This window comes from Cnephaeus nilssonii (genome assembly GCF_951640355.1).
Source record: "Cnephaeus nilssonii genome assembly, chromosome: 13".
NCBI lineage: Eukaryota > Metazoa > Chordata > Mammalia > Chiroptera > Vespertilionidae > Cnephaeus > Cnephaeus nilssonii.
In genome coordinates, this window is record NC_137084.1 from 41,234,609 (window position 1) to 41,245,503 (window position 10,895).

Sequence of the window (10,895 nt, forward strand, 5' to 3'; positions counted from 1 at the left end):
GAAACCGGTTTGGCTCAGTGGATAGAGCGTCGGCCTGCGGACTCAAGGGTCCCAGGTTCGATTCCGGTCAAGGGCATGTACTTTGGTTGTGGGCACATCCCCAGTAGGGGGTGTGCAAGAGGCAGCTGATGGATGTTTCTCTCTCATCGATGTTTCTAACTCTCTATCCCTCTCTCTTCCTCTCTGTAAAAAATCAATAAAATATATTAAAAAAAAAATTAAAAAAAAAAAAAAAACGGCAAAAACACCCGCATGTGGCCCGCGGGCCGTAGTTTGAGGATGCCTGACCTAAATACTCACATTTTACAGAGGCCATAAACCGTGAACCATACACAACCCCCGGAGGGCGTTATCAGTGCTGGTGCCAGGCCAGGCCTTTAGGTGTGGTCTCACTGCCCCCATCCCAACACACGGGGTTTTTTGCAAAGCCTGTGAAAGGTCTGGAAGTCTGATCCATATTTGCGGGACAAAGAAACCAAAGGGTATAAAGAGAAAGCTTCCTCCATATTGGCTTGCTCAGGATTTGGAAACAGGCTCCCCTGAGTCATGGTACTAGTACATCTGGAAATAAATGGGTTTATCCTGAATCTCGGAGTACTCCTGTGTATTTTTCGGTTGCCTGGGAAATTCTGTAACAGTTCATGTTCTTTTCACTGTCCACGTCCCCCCCCCTATTGCACCTGCCTGATTCATCAGGTCAGTCCTAGGCTAGAAGTGTGGGCACAATCTTTGTCAGCCCAAGTCTGGAGCTATAAGCCCAGAGTCCTGGTGTCTGTACCAGAATGAGAGCTGAGTTTTTAGAACAGTGTCTGTGGGCCTTTCAGAAGTCTGCTCCCTCTCTACCTCCTCTAGGAAGCCTTCCCTGACTCCCTCAGCCTGGGTTAGGCCAACACTTCTAGGCTCCCAACACATCACTCTATATCCCTACCCACTGCAAAGACGGGAACTCCTGTAGCACTCATCCTGAAGCCTCACCAGGAATGTTGTCCTGGAAAGATTTCAAATGCAGATGGGCCTTTGAAGCTGATAATCTCTGAATATCATAATTTAAACTTGGTGAGGTATTGTAGAGTCCATGATTCTGTCTCTCGCACTTAGTGTTTACTTCCTCTAAACAATTCCCCTGATTCCAAAGATTCTCCAACTTTTTTATTCCCCAGGAACCTGAGTGGAGTGTTTCCTCTGTGGCCCAAATCTCGCCTTCCCTGGAGATTGGGCACTGCTGCTAAGGCGTCTCTGTGCACTGGGATAAAACAAGTCCTCTGCCACAAAGACATCTTAGACTTCTGCAGCATGTGGAGTGGCAGAGCAGCCTGGGAAACAGCCATGGTGAGTAATCAGGGCCCCAACACACCTGCCTCTCCACTTCCTAGATGGGTGACTGCCAGCACCTTAGCCTCAGATGGAGATATCAGTGGGCAGGTCTGGAAATAATGCAGAGAAGAAGAAAAATCAGTCTTGGACAACACAAGAGACAGTGGTCTCATCCTTGGCTTGAAAAAGAGGGCCTGAGGAGGCTGCCTGGCTGAGGTTCAGAGAGTTACAGGTCAGAGATGGACTGGACTCCCAGACCACATTTCTGGGGAGAGATGTCCTCTACAGTCTCTCAAGAGAAGGAATGGATGAGACGATGTGTCAAGTCCTCTTCCCATCTGGCATTCTCATCAGTTTCTTTTTTTTGTTGTTTTTTGTTGTTGTTGACACTATTACAGATGTCTCTATTTCCACCCCCTTTGCCCACCTCCACCCAGCTCCCACATCCCCCTTCCCTCTGGCCAGCACCTCACTATTGTCTGTGACTATGAGTTATGCATATATGTTCTTTGGCTAATACCTTCACCTTCTTTCATGCAGTTCCCCCTTCCCCCTCCCGTCTGACAGCTATCAGTCTGTTCCTTGCATCCAGGCCTCTGTTTCTATTTTGTTCATTAAAGTCCAGATTATTTTTTATACTCTAATATCAAAAACTTTTAATTTGGTTAATCATTTATTTAGGAAAGTTTTGTGCAAAAACTTTTTTTCCTCTTTCCTGAATAATTCTTTATCTCCAAGAGTATTTTCACATATCTGTAACTTCTTTTATCCCTTTGATTTTTTACAAAATACATCTGCTCAAATTCTGTTGGCCTTCTGTTTGTTGCTCATCTTCGAATGGGGTGAGTTCCACCAGAGCTTCATATTTGCTCTAAATAGTATCTGAAAGAGAAGGAATGGAGGATGCAGAACTGATATTATAGGCAACTTTATTTCCTTTTAAAGTCTTCTACCAGAATATGCATAATCCTCTGCTCTAGAAGCAACCCCCACACACTTAAATGAGAAAGAAAAAGGTCATTCCTACCTTCAGAGCAAGCCCATGACATTGGCTAAATATGGCATAACTGTACACCCCAGTGTTCAGACTAAAACTCTTTTTGCTCACAGACCTATTTTTGGTGGTTGTTAAAGAAATCTCTGCTAAAAGATATTTTGTGCTGGTTTCTCTTATGTTCTTTTATTAACCCACTAGAAGCCCAGTGCACAAAATGTGTGCATTTGGGCGGGGGGAGGGGGGGTCCCCTCAGCCCAGCCTGCACCCTCGCCAATCTGGGACCCCTAGGGGGATGTCTGACTGCTGGTTTAAACCAGCAGTCAGACATCCCTCTCACAATCCTGGACCACTGGCTCCTAATCGTTCACCTGTCTGCCTGCCTGGTCGCCCCTAACTGCACCCCACTGCCGGCCTAGTCGCCCCCAACTGGCCCCTCCCTGCCAGCCTGGTTGCTCCTAACTTGCCCCCCCCCCCACCAGCTTGGTCACCCCTTACTGCCCCCCCTAGTGGCCTGGTCGTCCCCAACTGCCCCCCTCTGCTGGCCTGGTCACCTCCAACTGATCCCCGCTGGCCTAGTCGCCCCTAACTGCTCCCCCTGCCAGCCTAATCACCCCCAACTGCTCCCCACCAGCCTGGTCGCCCCTAACTGCCCCCCTACTAGCCTGTTTGCCTCTTACTGCCCCTCGTGCTAACCTGGTCACCCCTCACAGCCCCCCCCCCCCACCCCCGCTAGTCTGGTCGCCCCACACAGCCTGCTGTTCGGACGTTTGGCCATCCCTAACTAACCCCCCTACCAACCTGGTCACCCCACGCAGCCTGCTGTTCAGTCATTTGGTTCTCCCTCACTAACCCCCATGCCGGCCTGGTTGTAGACAGCCATCTTATGAGGGTGTGAGGGTTAATTTGCATATTATCTCTTTATTATATAGGATATGTGAAGAGATCAGTGTTTCACACTATGAAATGATACTTTTATAGTCAATAAATTAAAATATAGTTATTAAATAGCTTCCTTTTAGATGCAGTATTTTGTTATATAAAACACATTGGGTTAACACTGGTTAATAACATTAGATAAATTTCAGATATACAAATTTATAATACAGTGTCAGTATATTCCATTATGTCCTCACCATCTGAAGTCCTTCCATCATCCTATATTTGACCCATTTTACCCTCTTCATCCTCCCCACTCCCCTGCCCCTCTGGTAACCATCATTCTATTGTCTGAATCTATGAATTTGTTTGTATATTTGTTATTAGTCCATTTGTTGCTTTATGTTTTATATCCCACATATGAGACAAGAATCATAAATTGCAGTATATTTTTAAATCTATACATTTTATATTTGATATTATGTATGGACCCAGTCACCTAATATTAGACTTGGTGTTTTTCTCCAGTAATTGTGTCATATCTTCTTATTTTTTTTCCCAGTTTCAGGTCACATCTTTCTAGAGACCTAATCTGTCCTCCAAAGATGCTCCATTCCCAGTCTTATGTCAACATCTCATTCTTCCAGCCAGCTTCCTTCCTGATGATTGGCATCCCAGGGCTGGAGGCCGTTCATGGCTGGATCTCCATTCCCTTCTCCTGCATGTACACTGTGGCCCTCACTGGAAACTCCCTCATCCTCCTGGCTGTGAGGAGGACTCCCAGCCTGCACCAGCCCATGTACTACTTCCTGTCCATGCTGGCCCTCACCGATGTGGGTCTCACCTTGTCCACAATGCCCACCACCCTGGCTGTGCTCTGGTTTGACCATCGTCTCATCGCCTTCAATGCTTGCCTGGTGCAGATGTTCTTCCTCCACTCCTTCTCTGTGGTGGAGTCCTCGGTGCTCCTGGCCATGTCATTTGACCGCTTTGTGGCCATCTCCAACCCCTTGCGCTATGCAGCTGTCCTCACAAACAATGTCATCATCAGAATTGGACTGGCCATTGTGGCTAGAGCCACTGTGTCCCTCTTCCCAGTACCCTTCTTACTGAAGCGACTGAACTTTTGCCCTGGCAAGATGCTTCTGTCCCATTCATTCTGTTTCCATGCAGATGTCATGAAAAAGGCCTGTGCTGATATTACTGTCAACATCCTTTATGGGCTGTATGTAGTTCTGTCCACAGTGGGTGTAGACTCCTTGCTTATTGTTCTATCTTATACCCTTATTCTTCATACAGTGATTGGTCTGGCTTCCCCCAAGGAACGCATTCGGGCCCTCAACACTTGTGTTTCTCATATCTTAGCTGTTCTAGTTTTCTACATACCAGTTATAGGTGTATCCATGATCCACCGTTTTGGAAGGCACCTGCCTCACATTGTACATGCTCTTATTGCCTATGTGTACCTGGTAGTGCCCCCTGTACTTAACCCCATCATCTACAGTGTGAAATCCAAGCCCATCAGGGAGGCCATGCTCAGAGTGTTGAGGGAGAAGTGGCAAAGCTGATGAAACCAAGAATCAACCACAGAGTCCGAGGAAAACATGGCCAAACAGTCATATCTTATGTCCAGAAAGACCTTGTTTAGAGCCTTGACCCAGACACATAGTCAAGAGTATGGCAAGCAAATGGAAACCCTTAGATTGACGGGTGAAGAACAGTCTTGATTCTTTTCTGCACTCATTAATTTCAGCTATTTTATTCGGTGTTTACTTGTGTAGCAATCTGTGCTCATTATTAGATATATTAAAATGAACTGTGCACCATCTCTCCCCTTCTTTTGAGGACAGAGGCTTCTAAGTTCATAACTAAAATCAAGTGTAATGAGGCTGCAAGAGGTACACACTAAGTGCTGGAGGAACCGCAAAGAGGGTTTAAGGCCTCGTTGAGAGAAAATCAAAAAGGAAACAGGGAAGGAGGCTGAAAGGTGAGGAGCAGTTAGTCAGGCAGAAAAGGGGGGCAAGGGGAAGACACACCTAGTAAAGGGGGAAAAAAACCGAGGTGTGGAATTATTTGGTTTGCTTGCACAAAGGTGAGTAGGCATATGTGGCTCAGAGGTTGTGTGAGTCTTGGGGGAAAGACAGAAGATGATCTAAGGATGATGGGCAGTGGTGAGACTTCTTGGGTCTTTCAGACCTGATTGAAACATTTGTCCTTTGTTTAAAAGTCAGGCATGGAGCCCTAGCAGGTTTGGCTCAATGGATAGACCATCAGCCTATGAACCTAAAGGACCCAGGTTCAATTCTGAAAAAGCGCACCTACCTCAGTTGCAGGCTCCTCCCCTGCCCCGGCCCTGGTCAGGCCACATGCAGGAGGCAACCAATCATTGTGTTTCTCTCTAGCTTTCCCTCTCTCACCCACACTCTCTAAACATCAATGGAAAAATATTCTTGTGTAAGGATTAAAAAATATATAAAAGTCAGGCATGGAAATGCTATTAATTTGTAAAATGTTGCACCAGTATAACTGTGTATATTGGATTGAAAAGGTGAAAGTGCAGGAGAGAAAGAATGCAATGAAAACATTTTGGAAGTTGTTGTAAGAGTCTAGAAAATAAAGAGAATGGAAGCTAAAATTATCAGTGTCACCAGTAATGGAGATTTTTAAAAATTATATCTCTGCATTTCCTTATAACTCTCCTTGACAACACACATAGCCCTCATATTCCCCTTGGTCAGAAAAACATAAGCACAGAGCCTCTTTTGTGACCTGTAGCTTAGAAGTCCCTGGGGATCAGAAACTCACTAAGGCATCCAGCCAGTGGTATAAAGGTAACATCTTAGTTGCAGAGTTTTCTTGGGCTCCTTCAGAATGTGGACAGGCACAGAGGGCTGTCACAACAAGCAGGGTGAGTAACTTGAGGCCCAGGCACAATCCCATCTATATTATTTAGAAGAATGGGGGCCGGGTTAGTGAGTCTGACATCCCTTCTATGTTAGTTGCTGCCAGGTGTAGGAGCCAATGGGATGGGGAATGAACAGATGGTAGAGGCTGGAAGAAAAATAAGGAGGTCTACTTAGGGCAATGGATGGCAGGTCTATGGCCCTAAATAAGGGATAGGAAGTGAAGAAGGCTACTCTCCTGAAGCACAGAGATTTCTCAAGTCAGAGAATTATCAGAAACCCAGACTCTGTTTCCAAGCAAATTACTACCCCTTTCTTTCTCTAATCGGTGCTACAGTATGAGGGTATGTTAAGATCCCATCCAAGATAGCATCCTGCCAGTGACCTGAATGCTTGGTGTCACTATGAGATTGTCTTTCAATTCTTTCAATAAAAAAAGAGCCTTTTAGAAAAGCATTTGGCTTATATGTGTACTAAAAATGATTACAACCGTAGCATCAGATTACATCTCTGTCATATCACATAGTTACCATTTCCTTTTTGTGTGGAAAAAAAGAAAGAAAAGTACTTGGTTTGTAGTAAAGAGAGCATGGTGGATTCAGTCTTTGTTTTCTAGGCAACTTGACATTCCCAGACACACCCAGTCACAAGATGACAGAATCTTAGAGTGGTAGAATGGAAATTATTTCATCCCTGAAGGGAAGACTATCATTTTTAAATATCTTTGACACTTTAGTGTCCTTGAGATAATAATATAAGGCCAAACCTAATCTGATTTCTAAGTTTAAGTGATTGCTTTGGGGCTTCATGGAAATCAGAAAACATGGCAATCCAACTGTGCTACCAAAATGGGCATTTTAGTAAAAACACACACCAAAAAAAACCTGTCCTTTCATCACACAGAATCCCTTCCCAATGCCAGACCCCTCATAACACTGTAATAGTCACAAAACATAAAAGGAAAGAGCCACCATCTGGATACCAGGGAAAAATTAGCTTGAATGTATAAGAGTTGTCCCTAATTTTTGGCAACTTGTCTTCAATTGCACTTTGTAATTTTACCCTTGTGAGCTCTAAGGTTCTTGTAATATTCAGCTTAATTTAGCATTTGGATCCTTCCAACACAGCCAAGAGCAACAGATCACACAAATACCCAAAGGTGCATCAGACCTACATACCAACTAGACAAGTTCTAACCTAAGGGATTAAGGATTTGTGAATTACTCAATAATAGGTAAATCAATACAGGATAAAAGAAAAAGAATTGTGATATTCATCCCAGGTAAAAATTAATCCTCATATTTCTGCAAGTTATATAGAGATGGCAGAATTCACCTTCTATTCTGATTTAAACTACCAATAACAATGAGTATTTACTGATTGGTCCTATGGAAACCCAAATATGATTGGATACAAATAAATATCAATTGTATTAATCTGAAGGAGCCACTGGTCTTTACTATATACAAACTATGTAGTACAAATTGTGAACAAATATATGCATCTAAGAGATGCTGTATTAAAGGTTGGGATGAAAAGGAACTAGATTAAAGAGTAAGGAGTTTTCATTCAGTTCTTCATTTTCTTGTTCATTCATTCATAGTAACAGAAAAAAAAAAGGACAGAAATTTTGAAATCATCAGAATGAAAAAATTGAAATTGAATAAGTTTTCTGAAGAAATGTGATTTGAATTAGTAAAATAAATAGTAAAAATGAGGAGATAATTATCACAATGCTTGGCTCTGTAGGAAGAACTCAAAAACTCACTATGACAGAGAGGCAAACAGAAGATTTTTTGAAAAATAGGAAGGGGTTTTAATTGGAGGGCCCCAAATAATGTCACCATGGAACATGAGAACAAGCTCATTCAGATGATCTGGTCCAACCAGCTCCACACTTTACAAATCTCCAGCATCTAGTAATGTCCTGGCCAATACAGGCAGCATAACACTTCAAAGTGTTTAAGCCAAATAGACTTAAACTTAAGTTTTGAATTTTTAAACAAACAAAAAAAAAGTCTAATATCTGGAACATAAGAGATATGTAATGATTTATACCTCAATAAATGTATTTGCTCAGCAACAAACACTAAAAGTAGAGAACACCCTACTGAACTCTATAGGTGCCTGCATTTGTCTTTGATTTGTGTTTTCAGTTGGTGTCTGTAGAAATTCTAACTTTGGGTCCTTGGCCCTGCAGCTGTGGCCCTCCAGCTAGAGCAAATGTCAGTGCTGAGTGATTTACAGGGATGCACATTCAAGGGCAAATCAAGGCCTCAATATGGGTATGGGAAAGGGCTGAACAAAGTGTCTGGCTGGTATTGTAAAGGTTGTGGGGAATGTTAAATAAATGAAGTGAGGGGGTGATTCCTAAAAAAGCAATGTGTAGCCTGGATTACACTGGCATCCAGTGACCCTGGCTGATATTCTCTGGGCTAGGCATATTTAGACAGCATATTTTTAAATTTTTATTATCAACTTGAGAGAGAGGGAGAAACACCGATTTGTTGTTCCACTTATTTATGCACTCATGGATTGCTTCTTCTACGTGCCCTGACAGGTGACCAAACCTTGGCATATTGGGATGATGTTCTAATCAGTTGATCTCCCAGCTAGGGCTGAACCCATATATTTAAGTGTCTTCAGTTACCTGGCGAAAATCAACTGACTATTCATTTACCAAAACTTACCTAGTACTTGTTCTCGTTTTCATCCTGGGACTTTATCATTACTGGGACTTGATTAAAAGAGAATGTCCTATGATTTGTACTCAGACCCCTCAACACAAAAATATCTGAAGTTCTAATAAACTAGTCCGGGGTGAAGCTCTCACCCTATGGTGGGCTACAACATTTCTCTCCTTTCACATTAGCTAAAATATTTCTCTTTTCGATCAGCAGGGTAATTTTGAGACAACAATGAGAAGGCTATGTGAAAGCACTTAGAAATACTGCAAAATGCAGCATTAATAAAATAACAAAGCCTATGATGATGATGATGATGATGATGTTAATGATCATTTAGAGAGTACTATGTATATTAATAAACATCACTTTATTTAATGAAGACTCTGCATGGTACGGTGAAAATAGCATAGAACTTACATTTAGAAACAACTAAATTCTAAGTCCATTTCAGTCATTTATTTTCTGTTATCATGAAGAACTTAAAACTATCCCCTACATTCTGTATTTGTTTTGAGGACATATTCACTAATGTATGCATATTCTTTGAACTACTCATAATACAAAGAACTAAGAAAAGGAAAATAATTCATTTAAAAGCCTATACAGCAAAAATTAATGTTTTCCTAATGACAGGTACCCTGTCAATGCCTTTTGTCTTCCCAGATTGAAGAGGTTACATCTTTCTGGAGACTTCTTCTGCCTTCCAAGGATGCTCCCTTCCCAATCCTATGTCAATATCTCCTTCTTCCAGCCAGCTTCCTTCCTGATGATTGGCATCCCAGGGCTGGAGGCCGTTCATGGCTGGATCTCCATTCCCTTCTCCTGCATGTACACTGTGGCCCTCACTGGAAACTCCCTCATCCTCCTGGCTGTGAGGAGGACTCCCAGCCTGCATCAGCCCATGTACTACTTCCTGTCCATGCTGGCCCTCACCGATGTGGGTCTCACCTTGTCCACAATGCCCACCACCCTGGCTGTACTCTGGTTTGACCATCGTCGCATCGCCTTCAATGCTTGCCTGGTGCAGATGTTCTTCCTCCACTCCTTCTCTGTGGTGGAGTCCTCGGTGCTCCTGGCCATGTCATTTGACCGCTTTGTGGCCATCTCCAACCCCTTGCGCTATGCAGCTGTCCTCACAAACAATGTCATCATCAGAATTGGACTGGCCATTGTGGCTAGAGCCACTGTGTCCCTCTTCCCAGGACCCTTCCTACTGAAGCGACTGAACTTTTGCCCTGGCAAGATGCTTCTGTCCCATTCATTCTGTTTCCATGCAGATATCATGAAAAATGCCTGTGCTGATATTACTGTCAATATCCTTTATGGGCTGTATGTAGTTCTGTCCACGGTGGGTGTAGACTCCTTGCTTATTGTACTATCTTATACCCTTATTCTTCATACAGTGATTGGTCTGGCTTCTCCCAAGGAACGCATTCAGGCCCTCAACACTTGTGTTTCTCATATCTTAGCTGTTCTGGTTTTCTACATACCAGTTATAGGTATATCCATGATCCACCGTTTTGGAAGGCACCTGCCTCACATTGTACATGCTCTTATTGCCTATGTGTACCTGGTAGTGCCCCCTGTACTTAACCCCATCATCTACAGTGTGAAATCCAAGCCCATCAGGGAGGCCATGCTCAGAGTGTTGAGGGAGAAGTAGCAAAGCTGATGAAACCAAGAATCAACCACAGAGTCCGAGGAAAACATGGCCAAACAGTCATATCTTATGTCCAGAAAGACCTTGTTTAGAGCCTTGACCCAGACACATAGTCAAGAGTATGGCAAGCAAATGGAAACCCTTAGATTGACGGGTGAAGAACAGTCTTGATTCTTTTCTGCACTCATTAATTTCAGCTATTTTATTCGGTGTTTACTTGTGTAGCAATCTGTGCTCATTATTAGATATATTAAAATGAACTGTGCACCATCTCTCCCCTTCTTTTGAGGACAGAGGCTTCTAAGTTCATAACTGAAATCAAGTGTAATGAGGCTGCGATAGGTACACACTAAGTGCTGGAGGAACCTCAAAGAGGGTTTACGGCCTTGTTGAGAGGAAATCAAAAAAGAAACAGGGAAGAAAGAGGCTGAAAGGTGAGGAGCAGTTAGTCAGGCAGA

The 10,895-nt window shown here is 43.3% G+C and overlaps 2 protein-coding genes across 2 annotated transcripts; both read left to right on the forward strand.

Moving 5' to 3' along the window:
- Positions 1-3,777: 3,777 nt before the first annotated feature.
- Positions 3,778-4,755, forward strand: LOC307109629 (olfactory receptor 51I2-like; the record flags this gene model as incomplete). Its single annotated transcript, XM_079788448.1, has 1 exon — positions 3,778-4,755. The coding sequence occupies exon 1, from the start codon at positions 3,793-3,795 to the stop codon at positions 4,753-4,755; it is 963 nt and encodes a 320-aa protein (XP_079644574.1). The 5' UTR covers positions 3,778-3,792.
- Positions 4,756-9,461: 4,706 nt separating this feature from the next.
- On the forward strand, positions 9,462-10,440 carry LOC307109630 (olfactory receptor 51I2-like; the record flags this gene model as incomplete). The annotated part of the gene is made up of 1 exon (XM_079788449.1): positions 9,462-10,440. Exon 1 carries the CDS (start codon positions 9,487-9,489, stop codon positions 10,438-10,440), a length of 954 nt encoding a protein of 317 aa, XP_079644575.1. The 5' UTR covers positions 9,462-9,486.
- Positions 10,441-10,895: the final 455 nt, after the last annotated feature.